General features: G+C 40.6%; 1 protein-coding gene across 2 annotated transcripts; it reads right to left on the minus strand.

Moving 5' to 3' along the window:
- Positions 1-1,028: 1,028 nt before the first annotated feature.
- On the minus strand, positions 1,029-27,074 carry zer1 (zyg-11 related, cell cycle regulator). 2 transcript variants are annotated; one of them, XM_078270801.1, is made up of 16 exons: positions 26,961-27,074; positions 25,581-25,767; positions 25,304-25,454; positions 20,261-20,715; positions 17,559-17,732; positions 17,309-17,423; positions 16,206-16,352; positions 15,904-16,077; positions 12,491-12,706; positions 10,669-10,710; positions 10,396-10,515; positions 10,100-10,215; positions 8,874-9,062; positions 6,379-6,476; positions 5,923-6,025; positions 1,029-4,661 (listed from the first exon to the last, which is right to left on the minus strand). In XM_078270801.1, the coding sequence occupies exons 2-16, from the start codon at positions 25,745-25,747 to the stop codon at positions 4,574-4,576; spliced, it is 2,355 nt and encodes a 784-aa protein (XP_078126927.1). In that variant the 5' UTR covers positions 25,748-25,767; positions 26,961-27,074; the 3' UTR covers positions 1,029-4,573. The 2 variants fall into 2 exon arrangements, with proteins under 2 accessions (XP_078126927.1, XP_078126926.1); XM_078270800.1 differs by having other exon boundaries at positions 25,581-25,797.

A 27,074-nucleotide genomic window follows, 5' to 3' on the forward strand; every position in this document is an offset into this window, starting at 1 on the left:
GCCATAGGATTGAATGGGACACATAGCCTAGCTAGCAGCTCCTCCTAACGAGACCCCTCAAATTCACAAAAATGCCTTAAATTGAAATCGGACAAAAGTGTTAGCTTTGTAAGACCTTAGGGTAGCTGTGATATACATGCCGTGAGAAATTCAAACTGTAAATATACGATAGTTATGCCGGCAGTCCAGTAACCCAGAAACGGTGACTTTCACTGGATATGGAGCCCAGCAGGCTGCCGCTTTCTCATCAGACTGTCCGGAGCTCCTGAAGTCCGACACGTCTTACCAAATTTGCAATCAGCCAAAACGTATAACGTATATATTTCAGCTTTATATAACAGCAGACAAACAATATATAACATCGCAGTGTCTGAAATATGAGACCTGCTGTCTCGTCTCCACTGTATGTGTATGTGGTTCGCTCAACCAATCAGCGCGCAGCTCATCTAAATATTCATGAGCATACCATATTTGGAAGAAAAGCTCTTGTTCCAAATAGGGCGATATTCACAGGGTAGTTAAGGGCCCACAGAATAGCAATCGGGCCATTTTCAGCCCAACCAATGTTACATACCCTATTAGGAGACCTTAAGGAACAGTGTGAAATACCCTATATAATCATTCTATCACCCCTTAAAGAACAGTACAATTCTGTATATCTGCCATGCCACACTGGTATGAAAATGAATATATACGACAGCTAATATACTCTCTAAAGTAAAAGCAACAGCTATGGTTGAGATTTTTATTTTTATTTTCTTAATTCTGAATTTATGACACTGCCTTCGACAGCAAAGTAGGACATTTATTGTGAATGCTGTTTGCAGAACAATGTCCTAATTCAAAACGTCCTGTTGTGAGAAATGCCATCGAAGAAACCAGTTAGTTAGAGTCCTCTTTAAGGTACCCTGGGGAGTTCTAACTACCAGTAGTGTTACGGAGCAATGTTTTAATGATCAAAAAGGACCCACATACAAGAGCATGTGGGCAGAGCATATATATATATATATATATATATATATATATATATATATATATATATATATATATATATATATATATATATAGTGCTGACAATTTTGCGCTATTCCACTTATCGATAGTTGGTGGCATGAAACAAAGCAATGTGCCAGCAAAAGCAAAGAAGAAGCCTGTGAGCTAGAAAACATTTGCAGGCTGCAATTTATGTATACAAAAAAATATTAGCTTTTAAAATATTTGTGAGGAAATGCATTCAGCAAGTTTGTTATAGTTTTGAAGCATCAAATGTAAACATAAATGTGTTGGCTTACAAGAAAAACTCACAGGGCACCTTTAAGGGTCACAACAGCAAATAGAGTGAATAAAGTCAGACTGTGATTTGGGTTAGGCAGTCAAAATACACCAAAACAAGTTGGCTAAAGTGAGGCTGAGATCTGTGATAGCTCGAGAAGAAATTGAACCCTAACGTTCAGTAGAGGTGTTACTCAAACTTGAATCTTCTCTATTCACCACCAGACCAGGGAAACAGTCCACGATGATACCTTATTCCCGAGAGCAAGGCATTACTTCCTGAACAGATCATCCTAGTTTCAACTTTAAACGCACGCACTAATCAATGCACTATTTTGTTTTTCTCTCATCGGTTACTGCTTCGTCTGCTGTTTAATGTTAGCATGAGTTCCGTGGGACTACTCATACTAGAAGGGTTTGATTTAAGTGAAGCGGTTACCTAGCAGCATGTTGACCAACCAGTAAAATGATGGGCCGTCAGGTGTTGTTAAGGAGCCTCGGCTTTTTAATTGTCTGGCATCATACTTGACTACTGGAAGCACTGTTGAGTAGGATTGGGCAATTGAGAACCGATTCCTACTTGGAATCGTTTAAAAAATTACGATTCCAGTGGAATCGTTTCTTTATTGGAATTGTTTAGAGGATTTGGTTTGAAATCCGATCATCACTTCCCAATTTAATATGCACAAGTTTTGGTTTCCGAAGCGGCCAGGCGCTTGTTGTGTTGCAGCCTTAGAGCACAGTAAGCAGCGCTCTAGTGTGGCTTTATTTTACATTGAAAAAGCCCTATAAAACTGCAATCTACCATTGAATCAAAATAAAACTTTCCTCTTATTTGTGAAAATAGGCACGTGACCCGTTTCAACTCCACCCCTCAAAGAATCAGAATCGATGAGAACCGGAATCAAAAGGAAGAATCGGAATTGGAATCAGAACTGTTGAGCTTGAGGGCAAAACACTGGAGACGGCTTTAAGATTCCAGATCATGCCTATACCGTTGCATGTCCATACCATTTATATATCTACTTCGGCACGACAAAACTGTGATTAAACCATGTGAAATCCTGCCTTCTCTCTTGTCAAAGAATCTGCCGTAGACGGCAAAATCGCTACTGTGATGACAACTCGCAATATTTTTTTTTGATGCAATTAGATAACGCCAGTAATTTGACTGACTATTATATTTCCATAACACCACCAATCAGTATGTATTATCAAGGCTGCACTGACTGAGCAGAAACAAAAGACCATAGACTGTAGATTAAAGGGTGATCATATCTCCGAAGGTTTGTGGACACCGCAACAGTCTGTGGATCCCTGAAAGGAACTCTACAGATTTTACACATCAAAGTGGGTTTTGGGAGCACTACTGCATACAGTATGTAAGAAAACGTCTATGAGGCCTTTTGTGACTCCTTTCTGTTGCACAACTAAAACAACTTTTGAACGTACACATTCCACCAAAACAAGTTCCTTCCAGAGGCTATTTTGCAGCGGCACCGTTGCTCCGTCCGGCGCTTAGCCCCACCTAAGACGACTGTGATTGGTTTAAAGAAATGCCAATAAACCAGAGCACATTTTTCTCCTATCCCGGAGTGCTAGCCGGAGAACATGTTTACAGCATTTCCTCTCTAATTGGGACGTTTTGGGACCGATTGGCGGGATTGCTGTAGACAAAGTACACACGGCGATACACTGGTAAGAGCAAATGACGTTTAACCACGTATCCAGCTAATTTAAATAGCTCACGCTTCTGTACTGTGTGAATAGTTAACTTAATTTAATATGGTATGTGGTGTTTTCTTTTGCTGTGTGCAAATGTTCCATCGAAACAAGTTCCTTCCCGAGACCATTTTGCAGTTGCTGTGTTCGGAGCTTAGCGCTGCCCAAGACTGATTGTGATTGGTTTAAAGAAAAATCAAACAACCCAGAGGCTTTTTTTCCCCCCTCCTATCCTGGAATGTGTGTGTGGTAGAGACAGAGCTTACTTCACAGTGCTGTGGAGATAGGTCTGGCAATGCGAGACTATATGGGCACTAAACTGCTTATATAACAGCCCTCACTCTGGTGGTTTCAGGCTTACCACCAGGTGTTGGAACCTGGTTGCAGGGATTTGATCCCATTCAGATACTAGAGCATCAGTGAGGAGCAGCACTGATGTTGGGTGATAGAAGGTCTGGCTCATATTCAGGGTTCTAGTTCATCCCATTGGATGGGGTTGAGGTCAGGGCTCTTTGCAGGCCAATCAAGTTCTTCCACACCAAACTGAAAAAAACATTTCTTTATGAACCTGGTTTTGTGCATAGGGGCCTGTAGTATTCACATACTTTTGGCCCTATAAAACATATTTACTTTGGGTGTATCGACCTCCCTCATAGCTGCTTCCAATAAGAAGAATCAACAGAATCAGGATAAAATGCCAGATAATTAAAAACAAAAGCAAATAGCAACTAAATCTAAATAATATAATAATAATCTAGAGAATCCAGGATTGCCAGACTAAATTTGAACAACTGGGTATTCGGTATATGGTTTCTTAGCACTAACCACATGTCAGTCAAACCTAAACAAATTTAAATATAGCGTGAAGTCATGAGTGTTTACAGTTATATTATAAAACATACACGCAGTGAAAGGATGAGACAAACAGAGAATATTTACATATATAACAAAGAAATTATTGTGCCTCCCGTCAACATCAGTGTGATGCTTCTCCGTAGCTTACACACGTAATGGCTAATATTTACTGTGGCAAGAGCTCTGTGGCCTCCACAAGCATGAGTGAGTGTGAGAGAGCAGTGTGAGACCTCTGATGGCAGTGCAGGACACTACACAGCCTTGAGCCTTTTGTTTGTTGTTACACAGTTAATAGTAGTGAGCTGGGGGAGGGCATTTGTTTCCTTCCACTGAGAACCAAGCATCACTCTAACAGTTTTGTTCTGTCGTTAAATCTTTGACGCACGCGCACGCACACACACACACACACACACACACACACAGAAAGATAACAGTCACCCACCCCCACAAAACCGTCCTAACACAAGAGATGCTTAAGTGTACTAAAGGAAAGCACCCTCACAACAAAACACCATGCACCACATCATCAAGTCCTATGTGTCATATATTAAGGTTTTGTCCAAATAGCCGTGAAAAAGGGCCAGAGACGCATTTCTGCTCTACAAAATAATAAGAATGATAAGAATAAGAGTAATGCACACAATTGACCCTTGTGGTGATGACAGTAGGAGGGGCCTTAGGTCGGTTTGGTTGATGTTGGCTGAGAACCATGGCTCCTGTCGTGTCAACCTCTTTGTCCGTAGTTAACCTCCTGTCCATGATTTGTTTCCATGGGGTCTTCTTTGAAGGTTTCACACTGCTCCATTACTTTGCTGAAAAATATAAATATTGTACAAGTTAGCTAGGGTTTGGTCTGTCCAAGTGCTTCATAGGCCCTGTTCAGACATGGCATTAAAGGCTTAATTACCATTTTTTCCAACCCTATTTTCCTATGTTTTTGTGTCTAAGTGACTGATGGGAACAACAATCTTTGACATTGGTCCAGTATTAAGCGAGATCGCTGCAGTCGGCGAAACAAGCTACAATGTAAGTTAATAGGGCGATTGTCCAGCTTGTATTTACCTTCACAAAAGTGCTTGTTTTGCCACTGACAGGCTCAGATTAATATTCTAAGTGTCTGACAACATTATTGTTAAAACAACAACAATGAAATGCTGCGTTATTGACTTTAGACCAGGTTTTTGTTGGTCAGTGGCGCGATCACTTCCCGCTGCCTCAAGATAGCAATACGCCAAGAATTCACCTGAACACACCTCCCTGTAAGACCAGCACGCCCATGGGCGCAAAGATGGGTGCAGGTGCATTTGCTGTTTAAACGACGTGGACGCTGGTCGGGAAATTGACAACTGCGTCGGTCTTAAACTAGCAAAGACACTTGTGTCGGGCTTTGCGCTGCGCCGCGCGAAAGATAGGGCCCATGGAGGTCCATTTGGAGTTTCAACTATTCATTCTCATAGTCAGATATTTCCTGGTGGGTTCTTTGTGACACCGGCGAAGATAAATAAACACATCAGGTTCAGTAAAGTGCAGCATGACTTACTGTTAGCCACTGGAATATGATTTCCTCTCCACAGGTCTATGTGGATCTATGGTTATGTAGGAGGACATCACCAAAACAGTTTAACCTATGAATTCCCTGTCAGTAAATGTGACTTCATGATTACACCTCTTGGATTGTTTGTAATAAGTCAATGTAAACACAAAACTGACCAGAACTAAAAGACAAGAATGTATATTTTTCCTTAGTATGAACTAAATGAACTGAATCACAGATGTGGAAGTGACTTTATGTGTTTTTATATATATATATATGTATATATATATCCAGATTGCTGCAGGAAATGACTGACGACTGTTGGCAACAAATTATTGAGCCAAAGACTTGTCATTCTTTTCATTCTCTTTAAACCAAGTTTTTCTGGCTGCTTCTCAGCCTGTGACTGAATCATCAGCTGTAGAATTTATCTTGGCAAATAGCACCTTCCACACCTACAGAGTGCTAACAAGTACATAAATATCAGGCTAAAAAGGATTCTTTCAAGCGCAGCTTATACACAGAGCTGTAAGTCTTACCTGGCCATGTCCTTGGTTTCTGGCTGTGAGCTTTCCAGTTCCAAAACTTTCTCTAGAAGACTTACTCCTCCTTCCTTTATCAGCAGGGGACAATACTTGCTTGCTGTAGGACGAAAATGAATGTAAAGAGACAGAACGAGAATTATTACTGTGCATTACTGTATACAGCACAATTTAGGCATATCAGCAGTAAGGAAAGGCAGGCTGTGTACATGAATAAAAACAAGCAGCCTGGTGACAAGTGAAGAGAAATGTTAATGTCAGAACACCGTAGAAAAAGAAGTCATAATTTAAATATTCCGAATTATATTTATCTATTAGCTAGAACTTGTGTATTAAATGAGATTAACACAAGTTACCAGTGCCAAGGCTGGTGCTGATTGTTCAGAACACCTGACGATGTAAGCACTAACTGTTGAGTCTGGTTTGAAACCCTCCAGAGCAGCAGATACTCACGGTAAACTGACACCAGGTTGTAGAGAGCCCATGTGGCCCAGTGCTGACTGACAGGGGAGATGCTCTGGGGGAGCAGTCGCAGGATGGGCTCGAATGACCTGAGAGACCAAAGAATTTCAAAAAGTTTTGAAAAATTCAAAAAGGAGGGCTAACCACGGACAGCTGTACTGTACAGCTAGGCCACCACTTCAACTCAGTATATACAGACATGGTGTTACTCCGTTTCACATTACTGACCAACAATGATCTGCACTTTATTTTCAGAGGTCACACAGTATTCATACTATTTTTTGTTTTTATTAATGATCTTCCACTTGCTTTTCAAAAGGCCCATGTGTCCATGTATGCAGATGATACAACAATATACATGTATGCACCTACAATTAATTAAATAACTTTAGCCCTCAACAAAGAGTTGCAGATAGCACTAGAATGGGTTACTAGCAATACATTATTCTTAAACATGTCAAAGACTGAAAGCATTGTATTTGTACATTGTACACGTCATTCCTTGAGCTCTAGACCTAAGCTAAATTTGATGCTGAATAATGTAGCTGTTGAGCAAGTAGAGGAAACATTAGGTTATTTTAGATTGTAAACTGTTGTGGACAAGGCATATAGATTGTCTTGTTGTAAAGATGGGGCGGAATATATCTGTTATAAAAAGATGCTCTGCTTTTCTAACACCACACTTGACCAAACAAGTCCTGCAGACTCTAGTTTTATCACAGCTAGACTATTGCCCAATGATATGGTCAGGTGCTGCAAAGAAGGATCTAGGAAAACTGCAGCTGGCTCAGAGCAGAGCAGCTCGTCTTGCCCTTCAATGTCCATTTAGGTCTAATGTAAACAACATGCATGTCAATCTCTCCTGGTTGAAAGTTGAGAAGAGACTATTAGCATCACTCCTGGCTTTTGTTAGAAACATTAATTAATGGAAAATTCCTAATTGTTTGTATAGTCAACTTACATTTAGCTCTAACACACATAAATACCCCACCAGACATGCCACCAGAGGTCTTTTCAAAGTTCCTAGATCCCGAACACAATCAATGCAACGTTAGGTATTGTATCGAGGGATGGTTGCGTGGAACTCACTTCCGGCTGAGATTGCTAAAGCGCACAATAAATCAAGCTTTAAAAAACAAGTAAAGCAACATCTAAGGGCCCTAAGCCTGTAACCATATTTTGTAACTACTTTTGTACTTTTTATGTATAGGAATATTTATATACATGTATACAAAGATGTTGTAAGATTTAACTTTTCTATATTCAGTGCTTATGTATTTAGCGTAATATTTCTAAGAGTATATGAAGAGGAATATGTATAGTTATATTTGCAAGAAAGAATAATGCTAGTTATACTGCTCTTATTTTTATATCATGTGGCTGTTTTGTCTGAAAATGTCTTATCTGTTGTAATGTTTTATGTTGACCCCAGGAAGAGTAGCGGATGTTCTGCATCAGCCAATGGGGATCCTAATAAAATAAAAAAAAATACTAACAATAAACAGCTGATGAAGCAATAACTGCTTTATAACATGATGCATTGTCAACAGTAGCCCCAGTTCAGTTGAAAATAGGTTATAATTACTGATCAATATACAGATGTGTTGTCATGACACAACAGCTTTAAAGGGGAAAGAGAGCGCTGCAGCTTGGAGCCGGGAAACAAGCTGCAGTGTAACCCTATGGGGAAATTACGCACCGTCATTTATGTAGAAAAGGCCATAACATTCGCTCTCTCTCCTGAGATTAATTGACCAATCAGTGACGAGAGTCAGCGCTTTGATCTCCTGTCAATCACCCGTACTCAGACAGGAGAAAGGGGACAGACCGCAGCAGCTGTTAACACTTTTTCTCTAGCATTCTTTTGCTTATTGATGTGTGCAGTATTATTATTTGCTTATATTTCAGAACCACGCCCAACTTTGCATGTAACTTCACATACAACTTCATAGTCACCTTCATGTTGGAATTGTCATTCATCTGGCATCTCAATAAATCTTCCTGGATCTCAAAGTCAGACATCTCTGGTTCAAGTTCTTACCAGACACCCTACAACGGGCCATTTTTTCAGTAGCCAGTTTATAAGTAGTTTTAACAATGTACGTCCACTAAAAGTGCTGTTTTTGCCACTGACAGGCTCAGACTGTTATTATAGCTGTCTGACAACATTATGGAAAGGTGGTGAAGTCTCGTTCTGAAATCTCGCGAGGTGACTTGATGCCGGAACACATAAAATGTTGAGTTACACTTACGCGCAACTTTCATAGACCTTACTTTTGGCAGGCTGAAGTTGTGGCTAGTTGTGTTACAGCTACAAATGGATCCAAAGATCCTCTACTCCATACACTGTGCTTTGCAGACCATTAGGTCTGCAGTGACCATTTTGACAGAGGATGACTACTGCCAGTCAAAGAGGAGAAGAAATCATAAACTAAAGCACCTTTTGGCAATGGCATTACTAAGGAAAAATTAAAACAGATAATCACCTGTAGTTGATGTTGCGGCGTGAGCTGACGTCCCAACTCTGGATGGCATTCCACATCTTGTCCATCACTGTGTCTCTTAGCGGCACTTCCATTGACCAAACCTCCGGCCCATCAAACATGATGTGGGAAAGCACGCCACATGCATTGTACGACACCTCGATCCCATCCGCCTTACTGTCAAGCAGGTTACTGTCAAAGCATCAAACAGTGAAGGGTTGACAGATGAAAACATCAAATATCTGATGAGAGGTCTGCATGAAATAATAACCTTTTTTTAAAATAGTAACTTTTCGCCTTTAATCACTAGAACAGCAGAGATATGAAAGGGGAGAGAGAGGAGGAAGACATGCAGGAAATTGCCGTGTGTCGGATTTGAACCCTGGGCCTCTGCGTCGAGGAATGAACCTCTAAATAGCAGCATGCACTCTACCAACTGAGCTACCCAGGCGCCCTAATAACCCTTTTTATTTTAACTACAAATGCTATATTTCATTGTGTTGTTCAAAAAGTATTTTTTCAGTTTATCTGTATCTTCTCTCTGTTGTTCATTCAGTTTAGTGAGGCGTTTTTATTTGTGTCCAAAGATATGACAAAGGTGAATTGTCATGCGTCTTGTTCTGTGTGCAACCTGTGTTTGGAAGCCTTTGAACTGCTCAGCCCAGTGTCATGGAAACATTGCTGTGGTACAGTATGTAACAGTATGTGTCCTTTGGTTTGTAATCTTCCCTGGGAGACTTTTGTTTTAAACCCAGAATGTATAGCCATCAGTAGTCTGATATGCACTGTAGTTTCTTCTAGGTGTGTCTGCAGGCAGTAAAACAGTATATTTCTTTTACAATATTTGGCCTTAGCTTTCATTTGTTTGAGCAGTGCCTGTATGTTATACTAAAGGCAAACACACTGTTGAGTTAGTGGTGATTCATCAGCACACTCTACACAGATAAATGTTTGACAGCCATCTTGCGCTGCCTCACTGCCTATTTTAATCTGTCTCCCAGTTTAGTGTTGGAGTCATGACACAGGCTGTTTGTCAATAATTCAATTAAAAGCTGAACGTTTATGAAATGATCATACATGAGCTGTGTGTCAAACAGCACTTGTATTTCAGACGTTTTTGACAAGTGCGCTTCTAATTGGCCGTTACCGTTTTATTAACGACAGGTACACTGGAAAGAAAATCATTCAAGACTTATTCTACTCTCCACTGGTTTCAACAGTTTTCTTACCTAAACACAGTGATGAACTGTGGGGTGAGTAGCTGTGGCCTCAGTGCTTTGACCTCAGCAACATTTCCCAAAAGGCCCAACATGTTGCGGTGAAGCTCCTGCTTGTCTGGAAACTCCTGAAGCAAGATCATACAACGAGAGAAGCGGTATGTTATTATACAGTGGAAATATCTGGAGACTACTGCCGTTATAGTCCAAAAACATGATATTTCATCAGGTACACACTACAATATATAGAAAAGAAAATGGTTTCAGAAAAGACACAAGAGGTGCCGCGTGGGTGAGTGTGGACTCACTTGTAGACAATCCAGAAAGAGACTCATGCCCCGACAGTTGAGGAACATCTGACAGTTGTCGGGCGTCTCATCAGTGATGTTCCACAGAGCGCTCCAGGAAAACTCCATCACCTGGTCACACTGAGAGGGAAACAAACACACAACATTTATAGCAAGAATCCCTTCCATTTGATTGTAACAGTTAAGCAAACCTATGTGATGCAGGCATGGTTATTGGTTAATAGTCTATTGAGTCAGGTCAAAAGATCCAGGAGGTGTAAAACTGAGACTCACCATTCTATCCTGTAGCTTCTTCTGAATTAAATTCAGCATTGTCTGTGAAGGAGGAATGAAAAAAGAACATTAACCATAATCAGCTGACACCTGTCAGAGTGATTACACACCAACAGTAGCACTTTGGCAAAACAACACAATGGGCTGTGTTGGTGTGGGTGAAGCGTTGCTTCAGGATAATAGATTTTGTAAAATGACTGTATAGTACCACAAAACAAGAAGGCAAAATGTATGTATAGGGTTGGGTATCGATTTGTTCCAATACCGGTGCTAAAACGATACTTTTAAAACAGTGCCGGTGCCTGAACCAAAGTATATATATATATATATATATATATATATATATATATATATATATATATATATATATATATATATATATATATATATATAAAAAGGAGCACAAAACAACAGTCTGTGAAATTTAAAGGTGCTCTAAGTGAACATTTTTTTGTCACAAACAGCAAACATCTCCTCACTATCCGCTAGCTGCCTGTCCCCTGAACACACTGTAAAAAAAAGGCGGTCTCTGTAGACAGCCCAGGCTCCACAAACGCCAACAAAAACAAACTGGCCAACCTGCACCACGGAACACACACAAACAGTGTTCCAGCGTTCCAGCCAATAACTGACAAGAAGGATTTTGGGGGTGGGGGTTGGGGGGTTAGTTCGCGGAAGCACGGACGGGAGGGGGGGGGGACGGGATGAGGAGGAGGGAGGGGCGAGCTAGTCTCGTTTTGTTTGACAATACTTCGAACGTCAACAAGTTACGTCACCCAGCATCGCTTAGAGCACCTTTAAGAACGGCTTTGAATGCACCACGAGGCTGGCGAGGGGAGTTTCATGTAAACATACCGTCTGGTGTTGTTTTTCCGACAGCAACAGCTGCAGACTGTTACGTCCCGGTGTTGGAAACCTCTACAGTGAAATACAGTCACACTTCACACCGTTAAGCTGTCAGCATTTCAACTGTGTTTAATCCAGCTACTAGTAGGCTAACGTTACCTGCTGCCTAGTGTCATGTTAACTAGTGTCACATGCAGCGATGCTTCTGTTGCCTGTACTGTCCGTTTCGGAGCATCGGAGGGCAGTGCAGGCATTTAAGTGGCACCCAAATGAGGCACCGAAATCAGTATTGCTATTCGGTCAGGTAGATACAGGTCATTAAGGCACCGGTGCTGTATTAGCACCGGGTCTCGGTACCCAACCCTATGTATATATGTGGTTGTTTTGATCTTTTGTTAATTAGAGGACAAAAGATAAAATACAATAAGTCCAATGTGAAGTTACAGACATATAAGTTTATGTTTGAGAAAGGACTGTACAACTCTGGAAAGTTACCACAGTAGCATTAATGGTCTCCTCTATTCCGATGATTGTGAAGTGAACAGTAAATTAGTGCAATCCTAGATAGTATTATGTGTTTGCACAGATTTTTACTAACCAACACAGTGGATTGCAAGATTGTTGCATTAAATGGCTGCAAAACCAGAGCCAGAAAGAACATTTTTGATAGAATATTGTGCATCTTTTTTGTGCTTTTTGATTCCTCTGCAGCCAAGCACACATACCATCCCACTGAACCACTACAGTGAACCCTTTGAAATGTTAAGGAAGCTTGCCTTTGTCCTCCTAAAAGGTCCCTAAGACAGTGAAAATGATTTACAATTATTTTACTGTGGCTGCTCACTGCTCCTAAACAGTTTGGATGGCTTTCACGACAATAGAGGAAAGAGAAATTGTGTTTCATAACAGTTATCCATTTTTTTTATGGACACCTGTCATGGGAAAAGTATAAGAGTAAAGCTCATCTTAATGTTACCTTGACAAATCCCATCTTTCCCACAGCTTCTTTGTGATGGTTGTCCACCTGACAGACCAAAGCATTGCACAGGTGCACAGCAATTCTCTGGATGGACTCATCCTGCCTAGCTGGCTCCAGGATTTTCAGCAGCAGCTGGTTGACTCGACTGTACTGGAACTCCAGCTCCTCTGGAATACTGAAGTTACACAGAGTCAAGCAGCAGTTCCTCTGGACCTGGTGTGGGGCAGGGATGGGGACACAGAGGGAGACACAGGAAGGTTTCGGAAGTCTGAAGAGCAACAATATGGTGATCATATAGGTCTAAAAACCTTGATCTGATTGATCTTATGATAGCTTTAATTAAGCCACACATAGTGAAAACTTAATTCATCAAGCATAATATAAACAAATACATTTTTCCTTGTTTTTATTTTTAAGAACTATACCTTTTTACACTTGTTCTCATATTAATTTACCCTGAGGAGATGTTGTTTTGTTGAACATTTAATTACTGTGGATGTAATTAAGAGGTTTTAATACTGGGCAACACACCTCTACAAATTCATCTATCAATTTTCTATACATAAAACACAAAACAATTGACAGCATAATTATTCCTATTGTGTCAGCCTTGCCCTTCCAGACACTTGCAGAGCAGATACAATACAATTGTTTTTCTACAAATCACTTTTTTTACTTAAAGGGCACCTATTATTTAGCATTTTCAGGTTCATTTTGTGTTTCTATTAAAACATGTTTACATGCTTTAATGTAATGCTTTAAACACTTCATTTTTCTCATGCTGCCCATGGCTGCTGCACCTGTATTCACCCTCTGTATTAGACGCTCTGTTGGAGCGCCTGTCTCTTTAAGCCCCCCCTCCCGAAGAAGCCCAGTCTGCCCTTTCAGCAGTAATGTGACCCGAAATCGGGGAGAACTGAACGACATTGGCAGCCAAGATTGCAGGTTTCCCTGCCGTCAGCAGTCAGCTAACATTACTATAGTTCGCAGTGGACAGCAATAGAATATAGCAGCACTTTCTAAAAATCGCATATTTTTAAACCAAATACTAAGTAATTGTGACCCGAAATTGGGGAGAAATTAACAACATTGGTAGCCAAGATTACAGCTTCTCTGCCGTAAGCATGTAGCTACAGTATATGTGGCAATAAACACTGCAGTAACGTTAGCCTAAAAAATAAAAAAACGATTCAATAGCCTGCCTGGAGCAGATGACCAATCATAGCAACCCAGCTCCGAGTTACGTGACATGGAGCCGAGAGTAGAAAGAAACATTGAAAGCAGAGCGTTCAGAACATTGGGAAATCTGAGGTTTTTCGCTCACGTTTAGCTCATTATTTGAAGCTTTGACCGCGTTTAACACGAAAATCCGACATTGTAACATTATAGATATGACAGAAAATACGGAAAAGCATAATAGGTTCCCTTTAAGGGAAAATTCTGTGGTTTTCAACCTTATCTGTATCTATCTGGGTTAGGTATATGGTGTGAAAAAACCTGCAATTCTTTCTAATGTTTTCTGTGTCTCTGGGGCTCAGCCGGCCACAGCTGTAAAATCTGCTCTGCTTCCCTAGTGAAGTCACTGCACCACAAACTAGCTACGTTTCCAACACCGAAAATATGAGTGCAGAAGATGTAACGGACAGTGTTTTAGCTGACTCAGATATTCAGCCGTATTCAGCCAAAAAGAGACCGAGGGAGGCTGCAGAGGGGAGAATATGGAACCTGAGCTGCCGAGAGCAAACACCAACTGTTAGTGCCTTTGCACAAATCGCCCTCCAGAAACTCAACCATTCTGCTTCAAAGAAAGTCAGCAAGGGCAGTTTTTGCTTAGTGCTGTTGCCGACGACAGCCCCATGACAGCTTGTGTGTGCAGTACTGCATGAAAGTTTTACTCCTCACTTGGACAGAAGTGTGCTGGAGACCTTTAGGATCCCAGAGATTAACTGGAAAAGATAACCAAGAACCACAGGGCGATTAAGGGGCGGTTTTTGTGATTGTATTTTGCAAATGTAATGGTCTGCCTCTAAATAAGAGAGAGCTGTGGGAGAAACAGCGCATGGAGCCGGAGCTTGGTGAACTGGTCGCTCGCACGCAATGCATCCTGGTACATGAAGGCACGGCTGTCACGGCTCTGCGAGCAGGAGAACCCGCTCTCTCAGCCAGTATAGCACGCACTGAGGAATTTATTTCATTAATGGACTACATATACCATCAGTACTGATTGGCCCTCCACATTAAAAGGTGGCGAATTTTCCCTTTACAAAAATAATTATTCGGACTTCTTAAAATGTTAAAAGGCTGTGTAAACACCAGCCATGCATACATTCTCCATTCATAAAATACATTTTGTCAAAATATTAATCTAAATAAGAACCTGTCTCGTGAAAGATGAAGTTAAAATGAGTACAAATATGAGTATGATAGTTTTCAATAATTGTGTTCGACCAAAAAAGGGCTTAGGTTTAATACCAAAAGCTTTGGTAATATGCATGGGGACTGTCAGAGAACATTAACTTTCAAGTCTTACTTTTTATAGACATTGTATTGATCTTTATTAATATAGGTTGACATGAGTGCCATTGTTTAGGAGGGTGATAAATGGATATAGACCATTCTGACATGGCTTGTGTCAAGTTTAAACTCTGCTCTGTCAACTTTTCGGATCATTTATTTAGTTTCAGTATAGCCAATCACACAGTATAGGTGTTGGCACAGACATATTGTTCTGTTTCTACTGTCAGACAACTGCATGAGTACAACATTGTTTTGAGAAATATCTAGATATCGTCAAATATCCACTTTTTAAAAGGAAAGTATTACACTTGACAAATAAACTTTAAAGTGCTCATATTATGCTCATTTTCAGGTTCATAATTGTATTTAGAGGTTATATCAGAATAGGTTTACATGGTTTCATTTTCAAAAAACACCATATATTTGTTGTACTGCACATTGCTGCAGCTCCTCTTTTCACCCTGTGTGTTGAGCTCTCTGTTTTAGCTACAGAGTGAGACCTCTCACTTCTGTTCCGTCTTTGTTGGGAGTTGCACATGCGCAGTACCTAGGTAAGGACTACTAGCCAGTCAGAAGCAGAGTATGAGGGCATGTCCTGACAGTACCTAGGTAAGGACTACTAGCCAGTCAGAAGCAGAGTATGAGGGCGTGTCCTGACAGTACCTAGGTAAGGACTACTAGCCAGTCAGAAGCAGAGTATGAGGGCGTGCCACGCTAGCAGCTAGGCGAGCATTATAACATGTGTTACAAAGTGACGCACGTTTGTATGCTTTGTAGGCTGGACTACAATAGAGCTGTATAACGTGCACAAAAAAGATATATAACACAACAAAGGAAAGGGAAAAAGCCAAAAAGCATAATATGAGCACTTTAAATTGACCGAGTAGACTTACGGTGACCTCCTGGTACTGCTCCATTCCATTTAGTACCACTTGAATGACCTCTCTGCGCAACCGCACACTCTGGTCACTGCGGTACTCTGTGTTGGTCAAGTAGAACAGAGCGGCGCTGCCTGTGACCTGGATGCTCTTATCATATTTATGGCACTTCAATGCTGCTATGACAAGCTGAAAGGACAGAAAGTTTAAAGGGGAGGTATGAGGGAGTGGCACAGTCATAATCACGGCACAAAGATTTCATTGGAAGTCACTGGTGTCACCTTCTTTAAAAACAACCCAACTCAAACGTGTCATACTTGCAAAGCTCGGAGCAGTTGACTGCAGTGTTGAATCCTGGCGATGTCAAACAGCTGATTGATGGCTCGGTGGGCCAGCTCAGGGCGAAACTCTGTGTAAGCCTCAATGGCATTCAGGACCTGGTCTTCGTTCTTTGATCCTGTCACCTGAAAAAGCAATGTAACCCACAAACAAACCCTGTTAATAAGCATTATTACCGTATTGGTCCGAATATAAGACCCCCCCCCCACTCTTTCAAGGCTCATTTTTCAAAATACTTTGAAGACCGTATCTTGTTTTTATAAAGAAAATGATTTTATTTGAAAATGATTCTAATAAAAACACATTGAATAAAACAAGGTAGGCTATTGTTTTTAACATCTTTTAAACACAATAATAAATAATGTTTTTGAGACGATCGCTGCGTCTCTCCATGTTTCAGGCCATGGCACTAGCTAGCTGTGAGAAACGGTGACTCTCTTCAGTTAGGAGGGCAACGCGCGTTTTACTCGTTTTGTGTTGTTGGCGACATCTGTCGTTGTGGGTGTATTAACATAAAAAAAGTCTGGACCCCAAATATAAGACAACCTCACTTTTTCAGACACATTTCAAGCAGGGGGAAAAAAAACGTCATATATTCGGACCAATACGGTAATATGCGCGCATGAGCCGTTTGAAAGAATTAACTTTTCCATTTCAATCACGAAAATTTCTAACTAGTTCAGGGTGTCTGCAGGTTTTACCAAGTCAAATTTAAGACTTTTTAAGACCATTATGAATGAAATGTAAGACCTATATCACGACATCAAACAAACATCAGATGTCAGAGTCCTGAAAATTTAAAAATGGCGGGTTTGTTCAGGACACCCCCCGTCTGTCGCTAGCAATGCTTTAGTTGTGATGCCCAAAATCATTATTATCAGCCATGAACTGTAACGTGTAGCCGGCCCTTTAGATTTTTCAAGATTCAAAATCCGTTATTAATCCCACAATGGGGAAATTCACACTGTTGCAGCAGCAGGGGATAGGAGGAAAAGTAGAAGACACAGATAAACAAACAATAAATAACTATTAATAAATAATAATAATAATAATAATAATAATAATAATAGATAACCAGTACCTTATAAGCAGGGATGTGTGTCACATTACAGAGGGTGGTGTCATACAAGCCCAGAAACTGCAGGGGCCTCTTCAGCTCCTGGAAAGGAAAGATGCTGCTCTTGCACGGCTCAATGCTGAAAGAGAGAAAAACCTTGGCTTGTTCAGAAGTTCATTGTTCATCTGAAAGTAAATGACAAAAAAAATATATATATATATATATATATATATATATACACACATTTAGACTAGATCTAGACTTGGTTACCCACCTTGGCCGACCCATAGCTTCTTCAAAGTGTGGAACTGTGCCGTTGTCTAGCATAATGTGACCTGAAATGTCTAGTGACACCAGGTTGACCAGACGCTGTACGATGGCCGTCAGGATTTTCCTGGTCATCTTAAACTTAGCGGTCCGCCTGCTCTCCCGCGAGATGTCAAGATGCCTGAAGAATGCAGAGTTTATTCAATGACAGCGACACATTCTGTTCAAATGATCTGTGGCAATGTAAAGGGAACATGTGTATTGGGACATTGCGATTACAAATGTTATAAATGCTCATATTGTCTATGCGATGGGAGCAAATATCCTATAATCCACTATGATTCAAAGTTATATATCAATTAAAATGAAAAAATGGTGAGACGTTATAAACTCACCCTATAAAATCACCCTATGGCTGCAAAATATCTCCATCCATTAGTCAATCATTAAAAGATGATGTAAATAGATTACATTAGATATTGCGTGACATGGATACACGTTCATCTGGATTCCCCTTGGAGAAAAAGTCTTGTTTTTTTATTTATTCCTATTTCATAATTTGTATTTAGATTAACAACATTTTGTATCTGTGTGTGTGTGTGTGTGTGTGTGTGTGTGTGTGTGTGTGTGTATTAATGGCTTTTGAGTGTATGTGTAACCCCTGCAACTCAGATTGTGCATAAGGCTGCGTTCAGACAGGGAAACAGCGATCCGGCAGGGTGCGTGTCAATGAAACGGCCATTTGTGTGTCCTGTTGTGTTCTTTAACCCACCAATGGAATGGAAAGACCTGCGTGTTTGCCACACCGTCTGACGGCCGACGCAGGCTGTGTGAATGCCCACTAAAGTAGAGGTGCTGCGGCCTAGCAGTGTGGCTGACTGAGAGAGCATACATTCTTTAGACCTTGCACAGCTCGCATGACATGTCATCTTGCTTGCTTGTTTATTTTGCATCTTTGTTTACTATTATAGTTTTGTAGCAGTAATACTATTTAGTTCAGATTTTATTCATGCAACCATTAAGCGAATAAACAAATACACTTTATTTTTGAATCACATCTGGACATTCTATTTGTTCTCAAGCAAACAACTTGTCACTTATAGTTTTATTAATAAAACTGACAAAGTTGCTCCACTATGTTCGCCAGCTAGTCTCTAACTGTGTCTGTCTGCTATTTGGTCCTGAGCAGGTAGTTAGGGCTATACATTGTTTAAAGATTTACGATACCGGTACCAATACCCTTAATTTGGTACCTTTTCTTATTTCCTACTTCATTTGATACCCATCATGTGAATGGAAGCATCTTGCACGCTAAATTGCCAACTCCGCTTAATACACCGCGCTCAACCTCACCACACCACAGACTGTATGGCTTGTAGCTGCTGTGGTAGTGGACCAATCATATATTGCATTAAATCGAAGAAGAATTGGGGTGATTGGCAGCGAGCAAAACCATACAAATTGTCATTATTTTCTACAATTGGGCACAAAAAGGATTGAATGCAGGCAACGTTTGACTGGAGAAGTTTTTTACCACTTGGTACTGGGGTTATTTCAGTTGATACCTTAAAAAAGGTATTGAGCACCTATGGACCTTTTTCACAGCAGACATGTTGACTTGTCATAGTAGGAAAAGCACAGCTGAAATTGATAACCTTAACGATGGCTCAGTTCCATCAAGTGTCCCAGTGAGCTATTTCAGTGAGTCAGCATGCTCAATACCAGGGCCTCTGCTAAGTGAAATGCAGCCATCATGAATGGTTTTGAATGCACCTGTGCTTTTCCTACTATGACATGTCAACATGTCTGCTGTGAAAAAGGTCTATACCTAGCCCTACAGATGGACTGTGCAGTGGCGTTTTTCAGGGTTTTCTCTGAAAACAGTAATGGCGTTTTTCCATTACATGGTACCTGCTCGATTCGCCTTGACTCTACTTGCCTCGACTCGACACACTGTGTGTCCGTTTTCCATTGCAGATTTTAGTACCGCCTCAGCGTGGCTGGTCGTTATATGCCAGCTCGACGCAAACACCAGCGCACAAGTATAACATCAGGCCACTTGAGCTTGTTTTACAGTTCTGTGGAGGCTCCACGCAGAGCTTTCGCCGTAGCCTATGTAAGTGGCCTGATGTTTATACTTGTGCGCTGGTGCGTGTGTCAAGCCGGCCGTGTGTGTGTGTGTGTGTGTGTGTGTGTGTGTGTGTGTGTGTGTGTGTGTGTGTACGTAGGTTATGGCGAAAGCTCTGCCTGGAGCCTCCGCAGAACTGTAAAACAAGCGGCGCCGCAGTAAACTGCCGTGACCTAACGCGACACACACACACAGAACGTGGAAGGTGTGTTGTTGTTGCCACAGCCAGAAGACACATTTAGTTTCAAATGAAGCTGGAGGCAGCAAAAAAAAAAAAAAAAACACAGCTGGCTAAACTATTTACAAATAGCGGGTTTGTTCAGGACACCCCCGTCTGTCGCTTTCACGTCACCTTTTCGGCTCGCCTCAGCTCGCTTGGAACCTTGACTGAGGTGGTACTAAAAAAAGTACCTGTTAGCAGGTACCAGGTACTTTTTTTCGTAATGGAAAACCAAAAAAGGCGAGTCGAGTCGATATATATGAAGCAGGCACGATCAATTGGCAATATATAAAAGGACTGCAATGCCAGGGAGTGTTAATAGCATAATGAAAACTTGTACATAAAAGCCCCCCCATCTTACCTTAGATTAACGATCTCCACCACTGTACTGACCAACTCCTCCGACAGATCCACATTGTAGAGAACAAGTGATGCTAGTCTGTCTTTCCACTGGGTGAGAAAAGCTGTTCCCAGCAATTGTACATTCGACAGATCTAGTGAGGTGAGTGACTTTAGGGGTTTGAGCAGGGTCTCCACATCCACCTCGTCAGGCAGTCCACCCAAGTTGAGCAACCTGAGGCGGTTGAACCCCTGGAAGTTAAAGTCTGTCTCTAATGCTTGCCTCGAAGCAGGGCTCTCCTCCTCCTCGTCCTCTGTGTCTTCGTTGCAGGCCAGTGGGGCTCCGCCTTTCTTGTAGAAGATGTGGCTGCAGCCGAAAAGACAAAGAGACACCAAGGTCTCACGGAAGCAGGTCAGTGTTTTCAAGCTGCGGGATGACAGACTGTTGCAGTAGGTGAGGTGGAGCTCAATCAGGTCCTGGCAGACAACACAAAGTAAATAACTGATGAATTAGTGAATCATTTTGAAATTGTCTTGCAATCATTAAGGACTGGATTATCCTTTACAAACTGCTGTACCAAATCAACTATAGGGATGGGAGCCACAGGTAACTCACAACAAAAGCCTATCATGACATTTGCCATCATAACCATTAACCATGGCAACACAGCCAATTCTGCAATATGCAATATATTGCCAGAAAACCATCTACCCTTTATTACAATATCTGTGGAACTAAAGTAAACATACCATTTAAATAGGAAAATGTTGTTTCAAACTACACGTTTGTTTTGCATGATTTCACAGAGAACTAAGATGGGTACCAGACTGCATAGACCAATAGCCTTTTAAACACATACCAACACACATGTACATGTATTCCATCACTCAGGTGTCAAACAGCCAAAGATCTGAACTTGCAAAAGTCTGAACTGGTAGAAAGCAGAACAATTCCAGAATTTGAAATGTTTAGAGTAAAAGGACATTTGCCTGGCACAGTGTCTTGTTATATAAGAGACTATACTGCAATATAATACTATGTCAATTATTTGTTCCATCCCCACACTTGCAGAAGAAGTAGCTTGTATAGGGCACTGGAGAAATCCCTTACGAAAGTACATCAGTGTACCCCTTTTTTTAGAAGCCCATGTCTGTAGACCCACCCTTGTTCTAATTGTTTAAATACATACCCCAAGTAACCAACACATACCTTTTGAACAATACATGCCACATTAGTAACCAGAAGAGCACTTGAAGGTTGCAGACCTCTGCCCAGTCATGCCCTATCACACAATGTTAATGCAATGTGAATTGTCCCATTTGGGAATACATTTTTCCAGCAGCACAAATGCCCTCGCAACGTTTCCGAAAGTGAAAAAATGTCTATCCGCCCCATGATTCGGATCTGCTCCAAAATGTAATGGGTTCTTCCTTGGCTAATACGAAACCCTTCCACCAAGTTTAATGAAAATCGGGTAAGAAAATTGTCCATACTCATGCTGAAAGTCAAACAAAATAACGAACCACCCAAACCAAAAACATAACCTCCTTCGTAGATGTAAATATTGAAAAAATACTGTATGCATACTTCCCATTACAATCTTCTTTAGTATTTGTTTGTTTTTTCTCACAAATTTGAAATGACTTATTTTCCCGTCTATAGGTTCCAGTCTTGTTGAATCACAATTATTTAACGCGATCACTCATTGACTTTTGGAGATGTTGCATTTTTTATTTTTTTTTAAAAACAGTGAAACAGTTAAACAAATCAACAGTGAAAACACCGTGAACTGTGAAACTACCCTTAATACTTTTCCCGTTGAACTTTTTTTTCTTTTCATTCAGTATACAAAGAGTTTAAAATAAGAGTTTACTTGCAAAATAATCGTTTTTCTCGATTACATTTTTATTGTGATCGTTAGAAGCCAAAATCAAAATCACGATTAAAATGTTATTAATTGCACAGCCCTAACTCAAAAGCATTCATACTGTAATTGGTAGGGATGCAGCAATACCACTTTTTTCAGACCAAGTGGAAGTAAGTACTTTTGGGTACTTGCCAATACTGAGTACCAATATGAGTACTTAATAATACCATTACAGTTCTAAAAATTATTTTTGAAAACATGCATTATTTGCACTTGAATGCATCACCTGAATGCATCATGACTTTACGAGGTGTACCTGAATGCACCATGAAGTGCCCACACGCTTTACCATTCCTGGTTTGTTTACATGACTCACAGGGTTAACAAAATGTTGCCACACAGGTGACTTCAGGGAAGCATGAGGATTTAACAGTTCTGTAGTTTCTCCATCATTTCTGATTGTGGTCATGGTGTCTGGAAAAGTGAATCTGCAGGCTACCGATAAGCTACATTGTGTCTTTAGCTACAGACTGTTGCACGTCCCGTACTGGAACTCCCAATGAACCCTTTTGAGTAAAATGCAGTCACACTTAAGACCATTCAGCTGTAAGATGATGTGTGGTGAGCATCTGGCGTCGTAAGGCTGCCGTGCATCACCCAGGTGGATGCTACCCATTGGTGGTGGTAGAGAGTAGCTTTGAGTATCTATGCTAAAAAAGCGCTATATAAATGTAATGAATTCTAATTATTATTATTATTATTAAGATTTGTAACCATGTTCAAGCAAGCTAACGGTAGGTAACATTACCTGCTGCCAAGAGTAGTGTTAGGCTAACTAGCATCACAAGCAGTGATGAATGAAGTGGCATCAGGTGTGGTGTCGGAGTAGTTTTATGAGTACGAGTACATGAAAACAGTAACAGACCCTATCTGTGCTCCCTAGAAATTGGATACACTCAAGTGCCGCATTACATAAGAATGTCTTTCAGCAAAAAAATACTACCATGACATTTATATCTAAGGAAGAACGTGTGACAAATTATAAACATTCTTCAGTAATCATACATTGGTATGTTAAACACCCTAAAAATAAACTAATATTTCAGGTTTTTGTAGTGAGACAGTGGAGATTGGAGAAGGTTACCATTAGCTAAAGTTTGAAAAAAAACAAAGAAAAACATGTTTAAACACATTTTCTTTAAGTGGTAATTACTGGTAACAGAAAATTAAACAGCCACCGTTCTGAATTCTAAGGTCTTGACAGTACCATTGCAAAAGAATCCTACATTACTATGGAATTTAGGTTTGTCCAAACAGTACTAACTGCTAAATAAACGTTACTCAAGGAACTCAGTGGTCTGTTTTGTGAACATGGACACTCGTTTCAATGGTCCATGTATAACTTTTTACATGTCTTAATCATTTTTATTGCACAATGGGCAAACAGATTGTAACTTAAAGAATCTATGTAACGACAGCAACTTTCTGGCGGGGGAGTTGGGGCAGTCTGGGATTAGACCTTTGGCAGACCCACACCCACTGTCTACTGGTGTTATTGTGTCTATGTTTCTATAATTAAGTTGGTAAATAGAATGTTATTATGACCTGATGGTAATGAAAACTACAAAACACTGAGGTTGTAAAAAAGTTACTTCAATTTCCCTTTAAAAAAGGGAATAACTACAGGCTCTTTCATTCCTAAATTCCTTTTATTCCTTCATTCCTTAAAATGTATTTTTGATTTTGTACGTCTACATTAGTGTATGTCCTTTGGTTGTGGTTTTTATATACAGTAAGCCGTTACAAGTTTCTACCACACCCTCACATGTATTTTTTGTATTTCTTTAATGTAATTTGTTTTTATGTTCTGTGAAACAAATATGTAGCACGTTTTTTCTCCTATCCCGGAATGTTGTGTGGACTAGCCAGACCCTCCCCCGCAGCGCTGTGGAAGAAGGTCTGGCAAGCGAGACTAACCCTAATGATCTCTTTGCTCTACATTTTCCCCAATTATTACACAGCTGCTTACCAAATCGTTTAATAATTTAACATAAAATATAGATTTAAAAAGGACTTTATTGATTTAAAAACAATTGTATTGCATCCGCAAAAGAAAAGATAGTCCGAACCGTCTCTGCTGTTGGAACACTGCGTCCATGGCAACGTAAACTCTGTAGCTGTTTCATGCAACCCTCCATCTGTCACTCAACACCACAGTATCACCTCGTCCTTGCTTGGCATCAGACTGGTGTGTGTGCCGACCTTGTTCCAGCGATGAGCTACCCGAAAGCCAGCTGTTTGCAGCGAATACATTCCTGGCAAAAGCCGCTGGTCCTGCACGCATTTTATCCCCTCTTACGGGCTGTGGTAGTAGCTGTATATTTACCGTCAAAATGAGTCGCGATGTGATGGGTTGCTGCCCTGCTATCGCTAGCTAGGCGGACAAATTCCTTCAACCAGCCTGCTGTTTCAATCACTGCGGGTTGACACAGCATTAGCTGAGGAGTTGTCAAGTAAGCTAGCGAGCTATCAAGGCTGCTCTCGTGGCAAATGGGACTTCTTTGGAATTCTTTCCTATGTTGTCGTTTTTTGCCCTCATTCATCTCATTTCCTTCTTGCACAAGCATTGAAGTTGACACACCTGGAAACACAATGTTACAATGTAACTGTTGTCCTTACGGCTGAAGTTACTGTGTAGCCATCACAGAATGTTCAAAGATGTAGCGATTAACGGCCACCAGATATGCTGCCATTGCCTGGATTGGTGGACAGGATCTTGCTCCAGTTTTCCCCAATTTTTGCCACAGCTGATAAATTAGCCGGACTTCTTTCAGCAAATTGATGGATGTCCTCCAGAGTGATCAGAACTGCGTCCATGGCAACGCTCTGCTACGCATGGCAACGGTCTGTTATACTTAGCAACGGTCTGTTATAAAGAATTAGCAGACCGCAGAATGCCATCGTATTCAGCCATGCCATGTTTAATGCATGCATTGTAGGAACTGACAGGATTACATTTCACTGAAATGTTATTTATGCAATTTCATGAAACTAAATTGATCGATTGATTGATTGACTGATTGATTGATTGTCTTAAGTTTTCTAGTTCAGATGTTCCACAGAGGTGAACTGGAAAATGAAAGATGTAATCAGCTAATTCTGAAAAACTAATCTCTGACTAACTTCCAACATCCCACCTGTTTTTTAATGGCCTCCAGATCTCTGTCACGCACAAAGTCTTCTCTCAGCTGTACCCTGGTCAGTCTGGTGCTTCGAGGGTCTGAGAATAATTGGAAGAAGCTCTCCTCTGGTTCAAAGTTACTGTCTGTGTGGACCAACTCCATGTATCTGATTAAAACAATAAAAAAAATAAAAAAACATGGAATCTGTAATATTGTGACAAACATAGGGCATTTGACAGAATCAAAATTAAGAAATTGGGTTCAACATCAATTGATGTATCCTACTACGTACGTGTTGACCAGCTTGTCGCAGATTTCGCTGGGAAGGAAGATGTCTGAGTGCAGACAGAGTTTGTTCCTGAATTCCTGGTAGCACATGGTTTTTCTAAGGTTCCTCAGACAGAAGACTGTCGCCAGAGTCATGAGGCTGTCAGGGTTGTCTCCTGCTTTGGCTGCCATGTTAGCCTCTTGTTCTCTGCCTTAGATCAAAGACAGGGCAGTGCAGGGACCTTAGGATGTGTTTATTGAACAAAGTAAAGGGTTAGGATACATTTCTTTTCACAGAAAGCTTCTTCTGGCAGGAAACAGCAAAAAGCAGCTGTTGACATTTTCACTCCAATGTGAGGTTTGAAGCAACTGTTAAAATAGTGCATGTGTAAAGTCACTGCAATTATAACTTCCACAATAAGCTAATATCAGATTCATTATTTCACTCATATAGGTTCATATATACGTTTGTCATGTAAAATGTTTTACGTGATGCACTTTTGCCCGAAACCATGTGACAAACAGAGGGTTATACACTGAGTAACATACTAAGTAATTAAAGTAAATGACATTCAATCCAAAATAACGACGAAACATCAAAGACCTGGACAAGATATTACAGGTGATTTATGTTCTACACACTCTTACTGCATTTACTAGCTACATTAACTAGTCGAGTTATTAAGGTCAAAACGCCTTACTGTCATAATACCCTGAGCTCATAGCTACATTTTTAGACTAACGTTGCCTCTTATGGGTATTGCAGACCTTTCCATGCTTAGCAAAGTAAGCTGTCATGACAATGGCTGATACTGTTAGCAACTAATGTTTGCTACTTTGCAACAACTCGTAACGTTATATATATATATATATATATATATATATATATATATATATATATATATATATATATGGCAACTTGTTTCACCATTACTAACAAAATGATCCTATTTTATCTATATTAAGCTGAATGACTCCGGTTGATAATGGTGCTACTAGATTGTTAACCTTAGTTAACCACAAATAGCAATGACTCCTGGGAGATACAGCAGATTGTTACTAAGTTAGCTAGCTTCCTAGCTAGCTACACTGTGGAATAATTTACTTTAACAACACCAACGCTAGATCGCTACTGGCAAACAGACAACTATAAGCCTACTCACTTACAACAACCCAACACACCAAAGACCAACGCTTGTTATTCTAAGTTAAGCCTCAACTTGCCGAAACGGTGCCAGTGCATTTCAGCGTCTAAATTAGCTTGGGGCTAACGATGACTTTCCCTACTATGATGTTAGCTAACATAGCCAGTGGGGCTAGCGCTAGCTAAGAGCTCTGTGTAGAATGCGGGCTACAAACAGTGATCAGCGGTGTTAAATGCATGGCTCATCAGGCAGTGCTTTACCTTAGCTTTCGCCAAGGCTATATGTCTTGATGACGGCAAGAAATTGAGTTATTATCATCGGTCTTCACTCATCTGATTTTCGTTTTCGTCCGATGTCAACAAACAGACTCCTCC

Source organism: Sander vitreus, chromosome 16 (assembly GCF_031162955.1).
Source record: "Sander vitreus isolate 19-12246 chromosome 16, sanVit1, whole genome shotgun sequence".
NCBI classification, from domain to species: domain Eukaryota; kingdom Metazoa; phylum Chordata; class Actinopteri; order Perciformes; family Percidae; genus Sander; species Sander vitreus.